Source organism: Gymnoscopelus microlampas (genome assembly GCF_963454915.1).
Source record: "Gymnoscopelus microlampas genome assembly, chromosome: 11".
NCBI lineage: Eukaryota > Metazoa > Chordata > Actinopteri > Myctophiformes > Myctophidae > Gymnoscopelus > Gymnoscopelus microlampas.
In genome coordinates, this window is record NC_139948.1 from 32,726,059 (window position 1) to 32,750,494 (window position 24,436).

Below are 24,436 nucleotides of genomic sequence, written 5' to 3' on the forward strand. Positions count from 1 at the left end.
TTTACTACAATACATGTGGGAAACAGAAACAGGTAAATTGTGTTCAGCTGTTTATTTTTTTAATTTATGCTCTGTGACTGGCTCAGACAGAAGGGAAACTGAACATGTGAAAGTCATTGTAGTCACTGATGAAGTCATCATTCATGCAGTAATGTTACATCAATAATAATAATAATAATAACACATTTAATTTATATTGCGCTTTACATTTGAAGTAAAGTGCTGCAGTACAGAATAAAAAACATTTTCAAAAAAACAATCTAAAAAAGGAGGGTTTTAAAATAAAAACAATTAAAAAGCAAGGGGGCCAAAGAAAACCCAGGGGGTAAAACCAGAGTAGCTAACCGAATGCTTTAATAAAAAGAAAAGTCTTTAGTCCTCTCTTGAAAGCATTGACAGGCTGTGGAGCTCTTAGCTGGTCCGGGAGTGAGTTCCACAGTCGAGGGGCAGCTGAGCAGAAGGCTCGGTCGCCCATGGTACGGAGCTTGGTGGTGGGGACTTGGAGGCGGTTAGTGTTTCCAGAGCGGAGGTTTGTGGCTCGAGCAGTTCCTTAAGGTAAGGGGGGGAGGCATTTCCGTGGTTGTATTGATACATTAATGTATCAATGCAATAAGTGTCAGGCTTGTGTCACCTCCACGGTCCACACCCTAAATGGGTCCAACTTCTACAGTTGGAGTACTGCTGCTAGTCTCAGAATCTACAACCTCATTATTGTCTGTCCTCACTGGATGCTCAGGAGGTACGCAGTCGCAATCTGTTCCTGTACAAGACCCCAGCACTGTGTGAGTAAGGTTCTCTGTCTGGTGGATAGGGCTGCATCCTACCAGATCATTCTGTCTTGGACCACTGATAGAACCAAGGGGGCCCTGGCTGTGTGTTGTGCTTGCTGTGGTATAGACCCCTGAGGGGGACAGGGAGCTGAATGCCGTGTGGACTTCTGGATGGCCAGTAGGGGTGACAGAGACATGGATGGGTGTTGTTGGGGTGTTGGGAGATTGTGTGAGATCAGAGTTGGCTTGCACACTCAACGAGGGATAGGACTGGCTGAGATTTCTTGCAGAACACATTAGGTGACAGCTGCTGCTCAAAGTGGGAACAGAGGCCTTGCATCCCGCCTGAGGGCCCTGACAAGTCACTGGGAAGCTTTGAAAGGCAGAGCTATGTCCAAGGAGGGATGGGCCTCCCTGACCATGAGTTTGGGTCATGTAGGAAGAGTTGGGTATTGTTCTGGAGGTTTGTAAGGGGCCACATTGACTCTGTAGTCTGTGAGCAGTGGTTGTTTCTCTGTCAGAGCAGCATATGTGTAAACAAGATGACATGGGACTGGGCGGTCCATGCAAATGCTCAAGCCTCTGGCCTTGTGTGGGATTTATGCTATGGCTGGCCACTCCACTGTGACCCCACACATTTCTGGTAGGGTGGCTAATTTGCTTGTGATGGAGATGAGGCCCTGTTGCCATATTAAAAGGCACATGTGTCTGCCAGTCACTGGAAGCAGTCACACTGGCACTGGAAGCCATCTGTATGCTATAGGGGTATGTCGAGACTGGGGTGGTATAGTGCGGCGTGGTCACATGGGTCTGCAAGAAATGCATCATCTCACGGAGCTCCTTGGCCAGGGTTGTTATTTCTTGATTCAAGTTGTTCATCTGAAAAGAAAAAGGATGGAAAAAGGAAGACGGCAATGAAGAATGTCTGCTTTTTAATGCAGTTTAAGCTACTTCTCATTGCTAAGAAATAAACTTGAGAGGAAGGTGTAGAATATGTAGCTGCTTCAAATTACAAATTAAAAATGTCTTCAGTTCATAAAGTGCATTCAACTTTGGCTGTAACAATTTTGTCACGCTCACATACTGTAACCCGAACATTGAACTTGTGTCCTGAAAGTGTCTCAAGAAAAAGTCTGAGTCCTGTTTTTAGATGTAGCCTACCCAGCCCTTGAGGAGCTGTGAAAGTAGAGTAGTGACTATTTGAAGGAGGAACACAATGTTTGACATAAAAATGTTTGTCACCTAGTTAAATATTTCTATTCATAGATTGCGTTATATGTCTGTGTCATTCAGTTGGTCTAAGGTCACTAAATACTGTACCTCATTGTTGAGCTTGCTGATATTCTGTCTCATCTCCTCTGTCTCCAGAAGCAGGTTAGCGCTCACCTGGAAATGGTCTATAAAAGGGTGTAGAACACAAAGTATTGCTGTAAGTTAAGTAAAGTTAAAGTAAGTTAAATAAAAATGAATGTTGCTTATTTTTAAAAGCCTAGTAGCCTGGTGTCTGGTACTTGCGGTAGGCAAATGGGTTTCACTGGGAACAAAAAATGTTTTCAACTAATATTTGGATCTGTGTGAAAGATTTATGAATAATACAAATCTGAGATGAGTTGCCTTGACCTAAGCCGTAAGTAGTGCAATGCTCCTAGATATTTGAGACATACAGTACAGGCTACATGTAGAAGAACCCCCCCCCCCCCCCCCACACACACACACACACACACACACACACACACACACACACACACACACACACACACACACACACACACACACACACACACACACACACACACACACACACACACACACACACACACACACACACACACACACACACAGTGACGCACACACGCATAGTTTTGGGTCACAAAAACCTGAGATATCCTTTTGATCAATATTTTCATTGTTACAAGTAATAGCAGCCACCACTGATGCACCATGAAGCCTGTGAATGAAATACCTTTTCCATTAGTCTTTGCCTCACTCTGCTCCACATTAAAATGAAACGCATGCCCATTATCTTCAATTCCATCCACAACCCTGGAAGAGACAGGAATAAGAGTTACATTATTATAGAGCAATCTGAAAACCAATTAATATCTGGCTAAAACTGATTGGAATAGATTACCTGGGGCTCAAGTCTAAAGGAGTGACACAATGTACGGATGGGATGAGCAGTTTGGCTGGTCTATGGCTCATGTCTGTGTCATGTAGAAGAGTGGGTAATGGAGCGGACAAGAGATTGTCAGTGTTGAGTGGCTGGGGAGATGGGCTACGGCCTCTACATCCCTGAACGGGTGATCGAGGGCGGAGGGCATGGATGTGGTGAAGCTCTTCCCCCAACCGGGTGGTGCTGAGGCTGGGTTGGTGAACAGGGCTGCCCATTGCGTGCAGAAGGGGTACCCTCCTTGGAAGCCAGTGGCCCACGTCTTCCCTGTGTTCCACCTTGTCCGCCTCAACAATGAAGGGTAGTTTGTGATCCATTCCAAGCCGATCCTGGGGAGAGAGAAACATTGTTCATCATGTCTTAGTTAAAAGGATTATTGAAGGAAATTATGTTAGTCAAATAAGTGCTTTCAGAATCAGATCGCTATCTTACTGTATGTAAACAGGGAATAAGACTCCTGAACTTGAAAAAGTGACAAATGGTAATAGGACTATAGTTTACGGACTGTGTAAACTATAGTCCTGAATGTTTCGTATTTAGCATAATGTTTTTGCTACTACAGCTACTGCTGGTTCACAAAATAATCTCTCTTCAGGGCTATATTGGCTATTTAGAGAAGTGTCCTGCCCACCACCGCAGAGGTTGTGGGTTTGAATTCACCGTGGTATATCCAGCTCTGTCGAGCGTCTATACGAACACAATTGGCCCGTGTTAAGGGAGGGAAGCCGGGCGGGGAGGGTGATATTAGTCACTGCACGTATTTCTACGGGCTGGGGCGGCACTTGTCAGCAGGGAGTGTTGGGGGAAGGAGTACAACAGGCTATACGTCTTCCTGGTGGGGGCTCCTCACTGATAGGTGAGTCAGTAGGATAAGACAGCAGTGACAACAGACAAATGTGTGTGGGGAGGAACCAATTGACGTAACAACTAAATTGGAGTGAAAAGGGGGTAAAAAAAAAAGCAAAGGAAAAAAGCTGGTTTGATTAACCTATAGTTTCCAATTTACGAGAGGGGTTCAAATAAGATTTGACATACAGAAAGATATAGTACGGGATGTTGTGACCTTCCTTCTGGTAGTAGGCTATAATCTATGAAATCAAAATCGTACAATCTTGTAATGTCTTGTATCAGAGAACTTCTTCCATTATATGAGAGAACTGACTAATGTATTCGAAATGATCAGGCCTGAATACATACACAAGTGCTACAAGTCTGAAATAGCTTGCACCTTGAAACATTATAATCCTTACAGCTTCGCATTGTTATACCCATTGTTGAATTGTGACATAGATTATGTATACAGTACTGTACACAAATTGCAGCAGATTGGTGAATGTGTCAAATGTACAAAATAAATAGCTCTGTGAGGCAGAAATACCTGAGACAGCCAGGGAGATCTGGAAAGACTTGTTCGTCCCTATAGATATATTATAAAAGTTAGCAGATATACACAACTGTGTTCGCAAAGTATATGGCAACATATAACTAGAAGCATCTGCAGCTAATACTTTACACACTCTTTCTCTATGTATATATATTCTCTGGAGTGTGCAGTCCCTTCCTTATGGAAGGTCCATCCTTTTTTACAGTTAATATGGCTGCTGCCTAGACTTGTGATTCGGCACTATAATAACATTTTATTGATTTAACCTATGAAATTGCACATGTCTTACTTCAGCATCACTGCCTTCTCGCAGGTTGTATGTGAGGTTGTGGTGGATGTCTGAGTTGAAGCGGCTGCCATACTCTGGGTAGAGCCCCAGGACCTCCTGCAGAGCCCTAACACTGATGTACTGCAAGTCACAGTAGGTCAAAGCCTTCACATCTGCATTGGTCTTAATCACTTGATCATTCCCTGGTAGATCAGCCCCAATTAGATCACCTTTGCCTGCACAGATCAGGTAAAAAGCAGACGGGTTACAATGGATTGAAGACAAAAAAATAGACAGGCAATATGTTGCAGACCCACTGCCCAGCACAGCATGCACTAACCCAGGATAGCAAGAACCATGCCGTCCTTCAACACTTCCAGGGATCCGGAGCAGACAAAGTAATTGGCTTGCAGGGCATCTCCCTGACGAATGAGGTACTCCCCAGGTGCACAGAAAGAGGTCTTGACGTGCAGGGAGAGAGAGCGCAGACACCCCCTGCTGGCTCGCTCAAATACAGGCAGCTGCAGAATGTCCTTATTTAAGTGCATGGCAATGTCTGCTCGTAGCTCATCTGGGAAGTCATGCAGCAGCTAAGAGAGGGGAGTTGAAAGACCTCATCAGTCTGAACAAGGCAAATGTCTATAGAATGCCCTTTAGATTCTAGAGAGGTCTCTTTCTAGCCTCTTTTTCTAGAGTCTAGAAAGAGAGTTGTTAAGAGCTGACACAAAATATGTGCCTCTCTCTGTTGACATAGTCAGTGTCTCGTTACGTTGATGACATGTTTTCACACTTAATAGAGAATGGATATCATCAGGTGTACTTGTCTACACAGTCTACTGTCTTGGTGCGTTCCCGAAAAACATGTTTGACCTGGCGTGGTTGTCGTTTCTAGTTTCATTGTTTCATTTGTGCAAATTCTGTCCAAATCTTTGGAGGATTTCAATTGATTTCAATGTAATTAGATTTTTATCCTACAAAATACAGTGCCTAGTATGGAGTAAGAGATGAGAATAACACCAAAATATACAGATCTATTATAACACTTTATATGATAAATGATCAACGACAAAATGAATACATATCTTTTTCACACAGGACATTGCTATTTTGAAAGCATATTATGGGAACGTGACAATATGTTATTCTAATATCTTTACAATACACCTGGAAGAAATCTTCTATATAAAACCAGCATTGTTAGGCAACGTTTTTTGTTGTGTGACGTCAGACCAAAGTGCGATCATAGAGAGACAGAGAGAGAGACAGACAGACTTACAGACAGACAGACAGAGAGACAGAGAGATAGAGAGACAGGGAGGGAGGAGGGAGAAAAAGAGACAGGGAGGGAAAGAGTTGCACTGACATGGCATGCAAGGTTGCACAGTAAAAACAGATACAAGATGCTAAAGGTAGCATGTGTTGACTGTCACACCCTCACACTCATTGACTGTCTCTTAGCTTCAACAGTGAATACATTCTCGGCAGCTAGGGATGGTGAGAGTGTTAATGAGTATTCACTATTCGCTCTTTTTCCACTCTTATCCATATAATTAGACAGGATGCTGCTCCTATAGGACTGATACTGCGTTTGGTGCCAAAGTCCTTCATTTTAAACTTCTAAGCCTGGTTACAGTAAGACACTGTCTTATATTTTAATAATCAAGTTTCTGACTATGGATTCTAGCAACCACTCAAACACCAATAATTGACACTGTAGCCTACTGACAGTCCACACAATGTGTAAACAGCTAATACAGACAGTTAAACGTGTGTTTTACAGAAGACTGAACACGAGAGAAGGTGGCACTTGCCTGACAGGCTTGTAAAAGGTTTATGAATACAATACTCTATCCATATAAACCCTATATACTTAGTTGTATGTCGAATAGCAACCATACCTGATCTACAAGCCCGCGTTGCGATGCATTGTGAGCTTGTAGCTGTCTGCTATTTTCACCAAATGTTTGTCTGTTTTCGCCAAGTGTTTGTGTATTTTATGACATGCCCAGAATTAGAGGGTTGCTGGGGTTCATGAGGTTAAACAGTCAACTTCTTCAGTTCACCAACCTCATTGGCATTGATGCCATTGTTCACAGACCAGGTGGCCTGGAAATATTCCAGCATCCGCTGCTTTAGCAGTTGAGGCAGGCGATGTACGCGGATGAAGTCCTTGAGGTCCTTCATTCTTGTATGGTAGAGTGAGCGTCTAGAGTACATGCGCTGGATGATAGCTGTTACATTACCGAAGACCACCGCGTGCATCAGGGCTAGGTGGGACAGGGGAGCAGAAATATCATTTGGAGCTCGATAGTTTCTCTGGCTAAGTACACTGTAAAATCCTGAGAGTTAAATCTGCAAATGAATTACTAAGTACAGCTGTCAAATAAATGTAGTTGAGTAAAAAGTACAATACCATACTGTACAGTATAAAGTATTAAACAAATGGATATACTCAAGCACAGTAAAAGCACCTTGAAATTGTACTTGAGTAAATGTACTTAGTTACTTTACACTACTGGCTGCAATCCATACATTTTATATCCCAGGATTTCCCAGGATTCAACCACAGGTCCCCTGTGCAAGCGCTGAATTGCTACTGTTGAGCTATAAGGGAGAGCCTTATTTGGGAGGGTGAGACATTTCCCTTTGAATTGTATGCAATACCTCTTATCAACCAGTAGTGATCCTCCTCAACCACAGGATATATCACTATATTACTCAATAGAGCAGAGAGAGAACAAATAGTGTGTGTGTGTGTGTGTGTGTGTGTGTGTGTGTGTGTGTGTGTGTGTGTGTGTGTGTGTGTGTGTGTGTGTGTGTGTGTGTGTGTGTGTGTGTGTGTGCGTGTGTGCGTGCCTGTGTGTGCCTGTGTGTGTGTGAGTGTGTGTGTGTGTGTGTGTGTGTGTGTGTGTGTGTGTGTGTGTGTGTGTGCGTGCCTGTGTGCGTGTGCGTGTGTGTGTGTGTGTGTGTGTGTGCGTGTGTGTGTGTGCGTGTGCGTGCCTGTGTGTGTGTGTGTGTGTGCCTGTGTGTGTGCGTGTGCGTGCCTGTGTGTGTGTGTGTGCCTGTGTGCGTGTGTGTGTTAAATAACCTCCTCTAATCAGTATACCCTAATCAGATTGGTTAAAATATGTTTTATTTACACAAAGTTATGGATTGCAGCTTTAATTTAACTCTGAGAGTGTAGAAATGGAGCCGAATGGACACGTCACGTTAGGGTCCATTTGGTTCCATTTGTACACTCTCTCAGTTTGTTTTTAGTCAGCAAATGAGTCACAAGCGGGAGCGTCAACAGTTTCTGATGAACTCACCACCCATGAGCATGATACAGATGGAGAAGACTTTCTCTGCGTCAGTGTTGGCGCACACGTTGCCAAAACCCACACTGGTGAGGCTACTGAGAGTGAAATAGAGCGAGGCGATGTACGCACTGGGCATGGAGGGACCCCCCACGGTGCTGTTGATGTACGGGGTCTCCAGGCGCTTACCCAGCTCCTGGAGCCAGCCTTGTGGACCAGGGGAGAGACAGAGAGAGAGATTGATTGATTGATTGATTGAATACTATTTTTAGAAAAGACATGGAAACAGTACATGGAAGTACAATTCACAATACAAAGGTCCTCTAAACTGGATCACTCATAAAAGCACAAAGGCTTATTTAAAATGAGATCCCCCAGAGAGAGAGAGATGGGTGGGAGTCAGTAAAACAATGGTGGACAGTAACTTTACTTGAGTACTGTACTTAAGTACAATTAAGAGGTACTTTTACTTTACCTGGATATAAACATTTTAAAAAGTACTTCTTTACTCCACTACCTCTCAGAGAATATTGTGCTTTTGACTTTGTAGGTTTAGATTATATTACAAAACAGACATTATCCACATAAGCCCTATTTTATTTATTTATGATACTACAGAAAAATAACCTGCTATTCTTTTTTTAAGTTAGACAAATTTAGAAATATTTGAGTATTTTTAGTATAGTAAGTATATATTGATGCCAATGCTTTTGTACTTTTACCCAAGTACAATTTTGAATACAGGCCTTTTACTTGTAAGAGAGTATTTTTATATAGTGGTATAGCTGTTTGCACTCAAGTAAGTCGAGTACTGCTTCCACCACTGCATCGTAAAGTGATCGACAGAAAGCTTGCTTTTTTCAGTGTGTCTTTTCAGGCTTAACTGATGACCCGCTGCTCCACGGCCTGTAGAGAGTCTTTTTGTGTGTTAGCGGGAATACATTGGATTCACGCGTGCAGCGGGGGGCATTGCTCTATGCCCATTACTCTGTGACCTGAACTTCCTGGGCTGCCACGGAAGCAGGGTGGGGGTGGCAGCAGGGGAGCTAAGGAGAACCAAAGAGGTTCAAGCGCTGCTGATGCATTCATGCTTGGCTAGAGGTGTGTAGTGCGGGGCCATTCCAATTAGCTGCAAGGGGCTGTCACAGGAACACACAGGAACATGTGCACAGTACAAACCTTGGTGTCAACTTAACTCAGAGTGTACAAATCTACACACACATGCGCAACAATCAATCAATATTTTCCAGCTGAAGTATCCATGTGCATGTCAAAAGAACATCCAGTTTCTAGAATTAAAAAAACATTTTGGTGGACCATTAACCATGATCACATTCAGAGTATTTGTAGAGCTCTTAATAATATAATGAATTGTCACATATATTGATAAGGCAAACCAGCGTGTTTGAACAGTTTTGTTAATATGGAAATGTATTTGTTGTCCAGTGGCACGGCGCAGTTCTTAAGCAATCAAATCCACAATGTGATTTGATTGCTGTATTTATGTGCGTAATGTATTGAGTCCCTTGAAGGCAGGTCAGCTAGTCATATATGTGCAACAGATTCCTGTTCTTGATTATTGTGCAGAAAGCAGTTTGAATCAATGTTGTGACGGGTATACCAGAGGGCAAGGTTGTATTTAGGGGCCCAACTTGCAGTCAGGATTTTATTTCAAACTTGAGAGTGTAATTGTTTATTGTTGAGTTGAGTTTGTTGAGACACTGTGTGGTGTGGTCAGTGTGGTCACACAAACACACGCACGCACACACACACGCTTGTGATTGTTCTCACCTATGTCCCACGTGACAGGGTCAGTGCTCTCTATCTGCTTGCGTCCGATGACATACCAGACGCACGCCATCCAATGGGCCAGCAGTGCAAACACAGACATCAGCAGGGTCAAGACCACAGCGCTGTACTGTGAGTAGCGGTCCAGCTTCTGCAACAAGCGCAGGAGCCGCAGTAGACGCACTGTCTTCAACAAGTGCATTAGAGAGGCCTGGAACGAGAGCACAGAATGCACGGTACAGGTGCACATGTAGTTGCACACAGAGAAGAAAAAAGGAAGACTATTCTACTTGAGAGATATACCAGTCTGAGATCTACTGGCTAATATTCATGACTCAAGGGCTGCCACTGAACAACAAAAAAAGTCTATACATTCTTTAGAAAATAGCTGATCAACAAGCTCACAGAATCTTTTTGTTTTGTTTAGTTTTTCTTCTTCTCCTTTATTATTTTACCCAAAATGGTTAAGCAAAATTCAGGAATGTAGTTATTCTTTCTACATTTGGAGAGAAAGACAGTATAGAGATAGAAGTCTACGTTTCTGACACAGCATTGAAGATATGATAAACACATCCAGAAACAGACACATCCTCACACACACACACACGCACGCACACGCGCACACACGCACACGCACACACACACACACACACACACACACACACACACACACACACACACACACAGAGAGAGAGAGAAAAATCTCACCACTGTAATGTTGAAGGCATAAAGCAGGTCAAAGGGCAGTGCAGCGATCAGATCTATAAAGAACCAGGAGGTGCAGTAATGCAGGTAGATGGAGCGAGCATCGTAGACCACCTGACCCGACTGGCTCACATAGGTGGTCCGGAAATTCAGGACGATATCTGAATATGAACAGTGAAAATACACACGGTAAAATACTGAGAGTGTACAATCATCCATTCGTACACTCTCAGAGTTACAACGGATAAATTAATACTGAGAATGTAATCATGTACATAGAGATATTTAACAAGGACTATCAATAATTGATATGAATTGAGGTGACATGAATTGATGCCAGAATTATACCTAAGTTAAAGCACACCTGAAATTTCAGATTAGATGTAAAGGAATTACAGTGATTTAATAACTAAAAGAAGCTATCCTTATTCTTTTCATTTTACCTGTCTACTTTGTGTATATGTCTGTTTGTTTTTGGAAAAAAAGGAAGCAATCCATGTATATGAACAGAAATGTATAATCCTATCCTGTGCTTCACAATAAAAAAAGATTTGAAACTAAAAGTAGCTATCCTTACCCTCCATCATATTCAATGCTAATCTATTTACAAATAAATATGTTTGATTACTGAAAAATATGTCTGTAGGTGAAAAGGCATTTAGTTTGTGGAAGTACATCTTTAAACAAAACTAATGTAGCTAACTATAAAATCTAAAAATATAATTTTGTAGTACGTTCATACTTCAAAAAAAGAAATCTTCTCAGGCATTTCACTGTGCATAATTGTCACCAGACAAAGTTATTGATAGACGGAACCAGAGCCCGATGACAGCTGTGCTATCACACTCCTCTGGAAGCTGAAAGTGGGACGATGTAAGAATGCTCTAATTATGATCCGTAAGCTGGGGCAACAGAGACGCCCTGCGTGGGTGAGGACAGGTGGGATATATATGGGGTGTATAGTCATTTATTATCCATTGCCACGGCAACCATCACAGTTGCACTGATATGTATAATTATAACACATCAGGTTGGTTATTGGTTTCTCTTTATAGCACTGTTGGTGTGGAGACACGCTGTGGCAAAGTAGATTATTTTGAGTGGATCTGTAGGGGGCGAGCCGTCTAGAAATAGGTCTGTCTGTCTTGTCTTGTCTGTCTGTGTCTGGATAACGTCACACACAACATATTGCATCGCACCGCGTTGTGAGCTTGTAGGTCTGCTATTTTCACTACTTCTTAAAAGTATTTTTTTAATACATTTACACACGACCCATAAAAATGGGTCCGTCGACATCCACAAATGGATCCCGACCGACCCTGGGAAACAGTGTATTAGAGTGTTGGTCTGTCTGTGTGTGTCTGTGTGTCTGGAACAAACCGCTGGACCGATCAGTGCCAAATGTATTTTTCTTTCCACGTATGCTTTATATTAACATTTAACATTTTATAATAGTATCTAATCAAAAGGGCTTGTATCAGGCTGAAACCTTGCCCACATGTGGAGTCATACATCATAGATATGTCATAGGATAGATGACGTCACAGGCTGGCCAAGTCCGAGAGCCACATGAAGCCACGACGTTCCCATGTGGATCTTGAGATCAACATGATTCAATTTGTTTCACATTATGTTTTATATGTTTGTTTAAATATGTATCTTTTATAATGGGAGTCAACAGCGGTTGAATTGTGTCGTACCAAGTATAAACAGTATCTCCACTGCGATGTCACTGCCTATAGTGCCGCGACTGGCACTTTCAGGGTCACCGTCTTCATCGTGACTGACAAAACAGACATCGTAAGGCACAGTGACTGCAACGTAGAAGGTCGCCAGCAGGATTAGCCAGTCCCACAAGGCCTTGGAGATGCTATAGTGGAGCAGGATGAAGCGCGACTTTTTTACAGCGGCCACCTTGTACTCCGGCAGATTGGGCTTCTGGAACACACTCTGACAGAGGGAGGAGAGAGAGCAGACATGAATCATAAAAGCGATCCATCCAGACCATCACATTAGCACGTTGAAAGATGAAGGGCAAGGGCATTCTTCTGCTCATGTACGTACCTCATGTTCATTGTGTTTCAATGGCTTCAGTTTGATAAGCATGCCCAAAAATCTTTTTCTTTGTCAAAGGGATCACGATTTTTCCAAGGTGATCACTAACTATGTGGACAGAGGCTGTCGTGGTGGTGCTGTCAATAACAACATTTTTAGCATTTGTCTGGATGGAAAAGCTCCAGTAAGTAATAGGCCTACTTCTGCCAAGGAACAGCTCTGACTGACTGACTGACTGACTGGATGGCAATTTATTTCTTTACCAATCTAACCATTCAACCTTTCTCTCTGTATGAAGACATACAGCACAGGATATATTGTGGCTGTCAGGTGGAAATCTTTATGTCCCAAACTGTTACTTTTCAGGAAATGGAAAAAAAAATCCTGTGTTCCAATGGATCCAATGTAGTTATTATTTTGTCAAAAGGTCTTTTCATTCATTCAATATTTATAAAACGCACAGAGAGACTTTAATCACTTTCAATACCTATTTTGGCCATGTCATTATAGGCAAACAGTTGAAAACAAGTATAACAATAGCAAATCTACAAGGTACAAGCTTGTAGATCTGCATTCATTAATTCATGAAAAATATAAAAACACGTTTCTGACCATATACAGTACATTGCGTGTGAGCATGTGAATTTGATTGACAGGTAGTGAATAATTTATGACCCCCTGACTCACAGGCCATAATTGAACTATGACTGGGGTCTGAGGCATAAAATCCTCCACCCCCCCTCCTCCTCTCACTTCCTCAAACCACAGAAGCCCCTTGTAGCTCCCATAACAGATCGACAAATAGATACAAATAGATACTAGTCTCGCATAGTCAAACTAACTGATACGTCTGGTGACCTGATCTAAATTCAATGAATGACCTAAAAATGGGTGGAAACAATAACAGAAACGCAGAACCAATGCAAAGAATTTAGGATGGTCCTTCATATTATGACGGTATCAGAATTTATTTTCAAATCAGTGGGTGTAGGTTTGTTATTTTCAAATCAGTGGGCGTAGGTTTGTTATTTTCAAATCAGTGGGTGTAGGTTTGTTAGCGCTGGTTTACTCTGCCATCCAATTCCAAACCCATTCAATGAATGATATAGATTTCCCCAGATGCATCAGTAGGCAGAGATCTCTGAACATCTGGCTACGTACAATAAGAGTACAGTATTTGTACTATTTATACAACACAGTATAGTAGTTATCCATTGGTTTCCAGTTAATTAGAATAATCACATTTCTTTAACCTGTCAGTTTAGCTATTAGAGCAAATGCTCACAGGTCTTTCGTGATTATGAAGACTTGCCAAATCTCATTCGCTAATGCTTTGTCATCATAAGTAATTCATAGCTATAACATGGTGGAGACAGCAGATTGAGCCAGTGCTCTTTAATCCACAGAGACTCACATTAGTGAGCTTCCCTTTGCTTCTCTTAGAGAACATGTTGGTCAGCTGGTACAGAACCGTCCTCCCCCTCTCTTGGGCATGGGAAAAACGGGATTGGTTGCTTTTCCTGTTTTGGCGGGAATCGTCTGACATGCCTGTTTGAAATAAAGGACACAGTACACACTATAATGATAGCTCATTACAAGCTAAATGTTTAGTTGGATACCATGATGCCTTGAAGTTCAAGTTCAGTTCAAGTGCTTTATTGCCATTTGTAGGCATTTTAATTAGGAGCTCTCAACAACGGTTAGAAGGAGGAAATACAAGATGCATTTAAATAGTATAGAATATAAATATTAAAACAAATAAAAACATAGATAAAAAGATTGTCAAGTACATATTACTGCAAGCCGGGGCCACTGCAGGGTCCCAACTCCAGAGGGGAGGGACCTAGCTGTAAAGGGGAGGATTGAAGGGTTTCGCAAATTTCATTACCTGAAAGAAGGGTTTTGGTCATTTCACTGACTGACAGTTTCGCTAACTAGAACCAATTATAACTATTGTGAAAAATATACCAGTGAAAGATTAGACCAAACACAACTTTTGTTTAATTGAAAAAAGTTACACAGAATGACTTTAACTTTTAAAACTAGCTGTGAAATTAATCAATGTTGAACAACGGCATGGCCTATTTCCTAAAATGTTATCAGGAACAGTTTTTGATGGGTTTTTTCGATCGGTGTTTCAGGCTGCACTAATGCCCTTCACTAATGCCCTTCGCTGGGGCTGGGATAGCTAGGATACATGCAGCCGCAATAAGCTCACCATCTCTCTTCTTGCTATTGTGGTGGCCTTTCCCATAGGAATCACTGACATCTTTAAACGAGAACAGGAACAGAACCACCTCGCCTTTCTCATTCTTAATTGGTACAATGTCCAGGAGACACCAGAACGGATTTCCTGAGAATAATGAAAAATACATGATTAAACTGAGGTAATTCACCAATGTGTTCATATAAAAGTGTGTCATATAAACAGGCAGGCATTCAGGCATTCATACATTCATACTGTACATAGAGAAATGTAGGGCTTGTTCCTCCGTCCTTCACCTACCCACTGTGTGTGTGTGTGTGTGTGTGTGTGTGTGTGTGTGTGTGTGTGTGTGTGTGTGTGTGTGTGTGTGTGTGTGTGTGTGTGTGTGTGTGTGTGTGTGTGTGTGTGTGTGTGTGTGTGTGTGTGTGTGTGTGTGTGCGCGCGCGTGCGTACGTGTGTGTACGTGTCATATAAACACGTGTGTCATATACAAACACTTGTGTGTTTATATGAATAGGTTTGTCTCTCCTCACCATTCTTCCTATAGAAGCGGACATGTCCCTGGTACTCCTGTTGACCCTCCAGAGCCTTGTCCACTTGCTCGGTGACCCTCTCACAGGTCTCGCCCCCGTGCAGGAAGCGACACGTGCAGTTCTTCTGCATCACCTCTGTCCTAGCAAAGCCTGTCAGCTCGCAGAACCCATCTGAGCAATACACGATGGGGTAGCCATGGCGGCCGTGGGCGTTTCCCAGCAGAAAGTTACTGTCTGTGAAGGAAAAGAACATGAAAGGACTGAGGTTCAGTGGTGGAAAGTAACTAAGCACATTTACTCAAGTACTGTGTGCAATTTTGAGGTACTATTACTTTACTTGACATTACTTCAGATGTAAACTGACAGAGTGGTCAATTGACATATACTGATATGTTGACACTTTAAGAATCAAAATGACATAAATAAATAAAGTGACATACAGTAGCTTGCAAACCTACAGTAAAACTGGATAATATGATATTTAAGAACAAAAGGCAAAAGTCTGTCCTGATATCAGCCGTCATGCCACAAGCATAGCAATATTGCAAAGGATTGACAAAACCATTTCTAAATGGTTATGTATGTCTATATGTCAGGCATCATTTAGTGCCTGCTGTATGTAGTGTAGATGTAAAGTGTGCTGCATGTACTGTATACAACTTCCAATCATTCAACAAAACAAAGCTTTAGATATGTTATATTTGTTCAGAAGAAGTGTCCTCCCTCCATTTTGAGTATACCAGGTGTAGCTACCATCCTATGCCTGTGTTGTTTGTGTCACGTGTGTGTATCAGTGCCTGACACACTGTATCCAACATAGACCAAGTATGAGTCATCTCCCCTGAAGGTGACAATGACAAAGATCACACCTTGGAATGTTCCAATTACCACAAAAGTGAATCCTTGTGTCACACACCTTTGAACCTTCAACCTTAGCAGTTATAGCAGTATTGGAAAGGATGGGCATTGTGATGGGTACAGTATGTCGGGCGTACAGTATATAAAGGAGTGCAATCACGCATAGGTGAATCAAACCCACCCACAGAATGGGTCCTATGGCCAGCCCTTACAATCTAGTTGGATTGAATTTAAGTTAACTGCTGTCTGGAGAGCCAAGAGGTCTTTTTGTTCACTCAGTCCCTTTATAAAAAATGTTCCAGTGGCAGATACTGACAAAGGATCTTCAACCTTCAAACGAATTGAATAGGACTGCTGTCTGCTCGTGTCAGCAGCCAAAGCAGTATGCGTCAATTACAAAAAACACGATCCAGTCACTCCATGGAAAAAGTGAAGATACCCAAAACCCTGGGGCAAAAAAATACCTTAAATCTGGTCCTAGCCCTGGAGCCTACAAATTCATCAGCAACTTACAATATATTTAGTTTTCTGTTTATTTCTTCCAATATTTCCTCATTAAATATGGCAGGTTCGACAGAGATTTTTATAGCCAGGCGTTGTCAGATTGATCACTCGTGTGAGTGATCCCACGTGATCAGTCTGGCAACGGCAGGCTAGAGATTTTAATGCTGCTAATCCTGCGAAACTTGTAACTAATTACAGATACTATTTTGCAGGCTGTCATGAGACAGGCTGATCTTGACATTTGGTGGTGTGATACCTAACGTACAGTATTGATCCTTCTTTCAGCACTTCACATCATTGAAGCGGTCTAACTACATCACAAGGCATAACGTAAATGCTATCCTCCTGCTGGGTGGATGTAGTCATAATATCCGCATGCATTATTTATACAGGAGATTGATGTCTAAAGCCCATAATGCCCCAAGATAAAAAACATCATGTGGACTCAAGCAACATTTGTGTTTCCATGACAACTCAGTGGTGGTGGTGGTGGTGGTGGTGGTAATATACTGTATGTTACCAGAGCTTCAATAAGTCGTGATTACATAACCGTACACTCGCCCACAAGTTAGATAGCTAGCGTGTTTGTGAGAGAGTATTGCTTTCCTTTGTTTTACGTTCTGAGAAAAGCTAGAATCTTACAGTTTTCCCTTAGCGACATCTTTGGAGAGAAGTCTGGCTTGGAAGGGAGATTCAGAGCTATGCTTATTGCATGCACTGATGTAGAGACTCTCTTTAAATAGATTCTTAGGTGACAGTAATGAAGTGCAGTTACTTGAATACTGTACATAATTTTGAATATCTGTTCTCGAATATTTGTATTTTTGGAAACTTATGACTTTCACTCCACCAGTTCAAAATGAAATATTGTAATTTTGACTCTACTATATTTCTAGGAAGGGAAAAAGTACATGAATTATGAATTAACCACTTAAGCCACATTTCAAATTGAGTGAAAATAGCATATTTTTAAAAGCTCAACTTTCACTTGTAGTCAATAATATTTGACCAGGACTATCTATATTTAGACTCGGGTACTTCTTTGTCCACCACTGCCAAAGAGTCATGGGTTAAGTCAAGTGGACATTCAATTAAACATTCATGCTTGGACCATGACTCTAACAAGAAGCACACTTCATTCTACCCTGGCCTCTTAAGTTACAATTGTCAGAAGGATTGTGCGTCAAAGAAATAATTAAGCCTAGGCTGCTTCATACTTGATCAACCACTTGAAAATCTAATGAAAATTGGCTAGCAACACAGACAAAGTATAAATGAGGCTTTAGCCTTTATTCTCTCCATCCAAGTTTGTAGAAATATATGGTTATAATTAAAATTGATGGCGAGCGGGTAGCTCAGAGTAGCCGTGTCCTCAGCTGTGTCCTGGATGGAACCCTGCACTGAAACACTACTTTAGAATAGGCTAAAACAGGCTTCATTCAGGTCAACACACACGCAGTAAATCTCTCCTAGGATGACAGACAGACAGAAGAAGCATGACAAGAAAAGCCCAACGTACTGTAGACAGCAATAACGCTGAAAGAAATGTCCTCATCCTCAAGTTCCATCATTTATGTAATTTTATTTATTTATTCTGTCTGGGAAGCAAACAATCAAATAACACAACAATGTTGTGTGAGTAATATAATCCAACCCCAATTGCCCAGCCACGATCTTCAAAGTGCCGAACCATCCCCATGCATTTTCAGCCCATCCCTTGTATTGCATTTGCTCTATGTGGGTTCTGCATCCAAGGCCCTGTTGTGAATAACAATGCGTCTCAGCCGTCATTTACTAGCCAATGTGTCTCCTTTCACCGGTCACAAACATGCTATTTTCGGAGCAAGAACATAAATTAGGCATGTCTTTGAATAAACTCCCATTATTGTAATATAAACAAAACGTCCATACTCTGAAAAGAATCCATTACCTGGCAAAGTTGTTTGTTTGAATGTATTAGCCTTCATCATTTTATTAGATTTACATTTTTTTTTGGGAGTCAGACCTGCCTGCCTGTAAAAAATATAATACATTTGCTTTCCCACTGAGGAAAGAGAAATGCTCATTATACCAACAGATAGGAAATCTGCAGTTCGATGACTTTTATGGTTTTATATTGAGGAAAATACACAGACAAAATGTGTCACGACAATGGCTAAATTAAGAAATTATCTACCCGTTGTGTGTGTTGCCATAGCAATTTGTGCAGTAAAATCATATGGCAAAGCTATTTGCATTTATGGGGTTACAAAGATGCTGTTCCTTGTCAGGTGCAAATGTAGGCACTAATTGATCCAATCATTGATTTAATTTGTCGGGATACAGAATTGTTTGTAAAGACAATTCATTGCTGAGATTTACTATAAATGTGTGGTCACAAACACACATATTACCTACCAGACGAAAAATGAGACTACATTTGTTTGGGAAGACAAAACATTCTAATCTCAAACCAAGCTTTGCTATTTTAACCACTTAAACCCATTGAACAGTCTCCCAGGCAGTGTTAATTTTAACAGCAAATTATGATTTAGTCTTAGTCTTAGTCTTTTGAATAACACACCATTTATAGTTTCAGTCCTATTTTAGTCATCTGAAATTGTTTATTCTTAGTCTAGTCTTAGTCGACTAAATATCAAAATCTTAGTCTTAGTCTTAGAAGAGATCAACGCTGGAGAAACACGGACATTGTAAGCCTTTTATTATTTAGGTGCAAGTATACATTGACTGACGTTTTGGTCTTTCGACCTTCCTCAAGGAAGGTCGAAAGACCAAAACGTCAGACAATGTATATACTGAAAATAGCAGATCTACAAACTCATAACGTGTTGCAATGTGTTTCTACGTATTATGAGTGTTGTGAGTTCATAACAAGACACTGTTGTGAATATCTGCTATTTTTGGCAAATGTTCGACTGTTGCCGAATGTTATCCTAATTTTTGACATGCCCAGAATTGGCCTAGGATTCATGTAGTTAAAGGGTGTTCAACGTCGTCAACGGTCATCACACTGTAAAAACCTACAATTAACACTCAGGAGTTCACTCTGTAGACTTGGTTCGTGTCCTACTGTAAATCCACAGACAGTGAGGCAGTTATTATCCCACTCTGAAAATCACCTGTCAGCTCCCCCATTATTAGCTATGCCAAATCCACACTGTTACACTTAGCTTACTTCAGCCAAGAAAGAAATACAGTATTTGTTTTGTTTTTGTTGTGCATCAACTATCTCTCAGCCTTTATTAGACTTGATTGACTTTGTGTGTCTGTAAATGTGGTTTAAATTGTATTAGATACAAACAGAATAACAGAATATTACCATGTACGAAGCAAGACCAAATTGCCTCAGCATAGTGCAGTTATGTAAAAGATGATTAAAAACTATTTTTTTGCCAGTACATGTTGCTACAGTACATTTTAATATTCAAGGTTGCACTGTGAGGAGTGGGAATCATTGCGTAGGTGAAATTCTTTTCTTAGTTATTTCATGTTTTTTTTTACTTTTTCAGGCTTGTCACTAGTTGCTGGCTTATTCTAGTTTGACTCAATCTTTATCGTGCTCCATTCTTCCTTGTACTTTAATACAGCTGCTTCAATTGAATGAAATTAATGAAATGCATCTCTTTTGAAGGGATGCAGGGTGTCGTTTCACAAAATGATCTTTGGCAGAAGCTAAGCGGTCGATAAGCAGCAGCAATTCTGAAGCCTGATTTTTACTTAGTCGTACGATGGTGTCCCGCGCCACAGAAAGCCAATCTACAAGCTCACAATGTGTTGCAATGGGACCTGCTGTGAGCTTGTAGATCAGCTATTTTTGGGCACAGGACACCATCGCACAGCGGAATATAAATTAGGCATAACGCCCACACGGTCAATTACAGTGGTGCAGACCTGCAGGAATGGTGCATAACAAAGAGCTGACAAGCATGCAGTGGGCTTATATCTTCGGAGATATTGGAGTCTGTGACAAAACCTCCTCACTTTGACCCCTATATTGTCCACGTGGTGGCAATTACAACCCCTTTACATGGCTAAACATTCAGTCAATGATTAATTCATGTTAACCTGTATTAGGCCAAATGTCAAGATTATATCTTTAGCTGTCATTAATAACCTATGCTGGGAGTTGGTGATTGAAATGATTAATAATTTAAGTGGGATTTTTTCCCCTCCACACATGTCAAAGAGCATAGCTGAGTAAGATTCATGGGTAATATTTGATTGACTCTTTGCCTCTACATAATTCATTGTAATTATCTTCCCGGCTCACATGTCAGTATGTGTTGGAGATCTGCTCACCAGGGGCGCTCATTCATTTATCATCATTGTCCCCCTTATTCAGGGGGAACATTCGCAGATCTACAAGCTCTACAACGCGTTGCTATTTTCGAGCGAAGACATTTGGTGTAGAGGTGGAAAAAGAGCAGACCAAGTACAGAACTGAACAGTATTAGTAAACACTAAGTAACATTTTCTAAGTATAGAGGGTTTAAGTTTTTTCTTTTTTAGACAGAGTGTTTGAGGAGTGGATTTCATTTCTGTAAACATTTTCTCATGTAAAAGGTATAAACCTCACAGAAAAACTTTAAACCTGCATTTACCCACAGAGATCAATAAAATAAACCCTTTATTATGCACAGGGGTCTATTCTTGGTCCCCTCCTTTTTTCCGTCTACAAATAACAGCTCTACAACCTCAACGCATTGTGAGTGTGTCGATTGGTTATTTTTGCGTAATGTTCGCTTAGTATGACATGCACAGAATAGGGACACTAGGGTTCATGTTAAATTGTGACAAATTCAATATATATTGAATTTGTTTTAATTTGTCCTTGCTCAAAGTCATTTCTTATCAGACAGCCCCTTAATCCACTGTAACATTCAGCTTCTTTGTCTGCACACCCACCCAGACCTCTGTCTGCTGCACTCTGTGTGTGTGTGTGTGTGTGTGTGTGTGTGTGTGTGTGTGAGAGAGAGAGAAAGAGAGAGAGAGAGAGAGAGAGAGAGAGAGAGAGAGGTGTGACTTCATTCTGATTTTGCACATAATTCATATCGTCACTGTCGGGCGGGAACCATGTATCCTACGTCAAAAAACATTACTTTCCAGGAGATGGAAAAAACGTAGTAGAAAATAGTTCAACAATAGAATTGGATCAGTAAAGGGGAACATTGTGAAGTGGCAAAAAGTATGAGGAAAAAGGAAAAAGGAACATTGTCAAAGAAAAGAAGAAAAATAATCAGCTCTGAAATTCAGGTGATGAACTCAATCTTACTGAATACAAACCTATCACAGCTGTAGTGGCTAGAGATCTAGAGAGGAAGAATGAAGGCGCCACACCAGTGGATCTCAACCTGTGGGTGGGGGCCCACTGGTGGTCCGCAAGGATACTGCAAGTGGGACCCCAAATAATTGGCAAAACTAAAGATTTATAGAATTCTTCTTTAAAACATTGTGAAAAAATAGTTTTCATTGTTATACTGATAAATAGATACTTGAAGTATATTATGGAACACAATCGATCGATTGATCATCAAAAAATAAACATCTGAAAATGCACACGGCCCACCCATTCTGAGTGACCGTTCGGTCAGATGGGTGGGCCACAAACGCATTCAAGATTTTCAAGAGAGCCCTGATCCAGAATAGGTTGAGAACCACTTCTCCACACAGCATCCTGTTGATGGGCAGCCCGTAGCTGAGTGGGTAGAGAGAGGCTGTCTGGTAATCACAAGTGTTCCAGAGCAAGACACTTAACCCCACTTCCCCACAGCTCCTAATACGGTAGTTAGGATTATTCAAACCACAGTATTCTACACTCTGGAAAATATAACCCGGCATTTTACAATTGTATGTATCACAATAATGGAGCATCACACTTTTGAGTAACGCGTTGTGAGCTTGTAGATCTGCTATTTTCGAGTATAAATCAAGCACAAGCAACAGCAGGGCCAAATTGACACCTCTTCTTGCAATATGACAGCTATATAACCTCAGTCCCTTTCCCTGACCATCTCAGCTCAGATTTCTAGGCTACAGGCATTACTTTGGGTCAAGCAAGTCTTTCTCTACATCTGGGTCAGAAGTCAAGGTTGGATTGCAGGCTGACTAAAACAGGTCTCAGATTTATACTGGGACCTGTGCTAGATTTACATTTTGTGAGATTAGCTGAGACATTAACTAGCGGCATCCATTTCTATTCTGTCTGCTGTCATTTCATTCTACTTTCTTTCTTCAGTTTTGCGTCAAGCACTTTGTAAGGTAACTTAGTATTGATAAGAGCTACATAAATACATTTTATTATTATTGGTATTATACTTTGGCTCCTTGCACAAAAAGCATTTTAAACACTTACATCCTATGTATGTATTTGACTGGAGCCCCCCTATACTAGGCCACCTTCTTTTCTCCCTCTATATCGAATCTCTTCATTAAAAATAGCCGATCTACAAGCTCACAACGCATCGTAACACGATGCGTTGTGAGCTTGTAGATGTGCAATTTTCGCTCATTGTTCTCCCCAGAATAGGGACTTTAGGGTTCATATATGGCCAATGTACAAAATGTGCGATATAAATAATGTATTTTGAAAGTAGTCTGTAACTCACATTTCTTGAATAATACTCCACTGTGCTGCACCTTTTACCTGGAACTACACAGTAAAATCCTCTGTGTTAATTTATCCATTGGCAGCTCAGAGAGTGTACAAATGTAACCAAATGTACACTCTCAGAGTTAAATTAACATTGGGGATTTTACTGTCTGTGTTACTGTTCTTTCAGTCGTTTCCTCAATTGTAGTTGCAGTGGATGCAGAACCATTGCTGTTTGCTATTCTGTAGCTCAAATACATTCTAAAGTTGTAAAATACACACAGTAGACAACTTTAACACATGCTCCCCTGTAATTTTCCCAAAACATGTACACTGAGTGAGTGAGCAATGACTTACTAATGGAAGTACAGCAGTGTGTACAGTACTTACGGGTCCCATCAAAGTGGTTGGCAATGGTGTCCAGGAAGGTGTTCTGAGGGGCAAGGAGGCCTTTCATCACAGGCATCTTGCCTGGGGAATAAGAGAATATTGTAGACTCTTGTCACTTCATTCCCCAAGAGAATCTGAAAGAGATCACTGGTGAAACTGACCTCCACACAGCGCCAGGTATGGATGGCTTCTAGGTAATAGTTCAGTCAATCAACAATGGCAGACTTTCAAAACAAAGAGTCAGATAGAAATTCTTCTACGGTCTTCTGCCTTCGTTCAAGAGAACCATCACTCAGCTTTGCCTGTTGTAAGAAAGCTTCTCTCTGGTGCATCCCTCTGCTCTCAGCCCTCTGCTCCCATCTGCCTCTTCTCTGAGAGTCTTCCCTCCTGAGCGCGCTCTCTCTCTCTCTCTCTCTCTCTGCGCCCTCCTCCGTTCTACTCTCCTCAATGCATTCTTCTTGGTAGTAGCCTCAGCCCTCTCTCAAGTCGTAACACAGTTTTTTTGCTCTTCCTGTATATGTAAGATATTAATCTGCGTGTCTTAGTGCCTAAATTTAGTGGTTTTACATCAGAGAAGCTAAGGAGTTAGAGTAAATGCAAGCACACACACCTGCACGCACGCTCACGTGCACACGCACACGCACACGCACACACACACACACACACACACACACACACACACACACACACACACACACACACACACACACACACACACACACCTCTGTGCGCATAGTATTTTTAAATGAAGACAAATATTCCTGGAATAAAAAAAAAATATTGTTTTAATATTTACTTTTATTGCTTTCGTGTATATTTAAGAGTGAGTTTAGCATTAGTTACAGCTTTGAAATAATCACCTTCAAGCAAGGGTTGAGGTGGATTTAAAAAATCCCTTGTCCAATATTCTGGAGGAGATA

At 41.3% G+C, this 24,436-nt stretch overlaps 1 protein-coding gene across 1 annotated transcript; it reads right to left on the reverse strand.

The window, feature by feature from the left end:
• Nucleotides 1-411: 411 nt before the first annotated feature.
• kcnh4a (potassium voltage-gated channel, subfamily H (eag-related), member 4a) lies at nucleotides 412-23,592 on the reverse strand (the record flags this gene model as incomplete). The annotated part of the gene is made up of 16 exons (XM_084071991.1): nucleotides 412-549; nucleotides 825-1,649; nucleotides 2,091-2,167; nucleotides 2,734-2,813; nucleotides 2,902-3,269; nucleotides 4,614-4,828; nucleotides 4,933-5,182; nucleotides 6,660-6,859; nucleotides 7,901-8,095; nucleotides 9,680-9,887; nucleotides 10,385-10,542; nucleotides 12,082-12,331; nucleotides 13,851-13,984; nucleotides 14,655-14,789; nucleotides 15,176-15,409; nucleotides 23,517-23,592. 16 exons carry the CDS (start codon nucleotides 23,590-23,592, stop codon nucleotides 412-414), a joined length of 3,543 nt encoding a protein of 1,180 aa, XP_083928117.1.
• Between the last annotated feature and the right edge of the window lie 844 nt (nucleotides 23,593-24,436).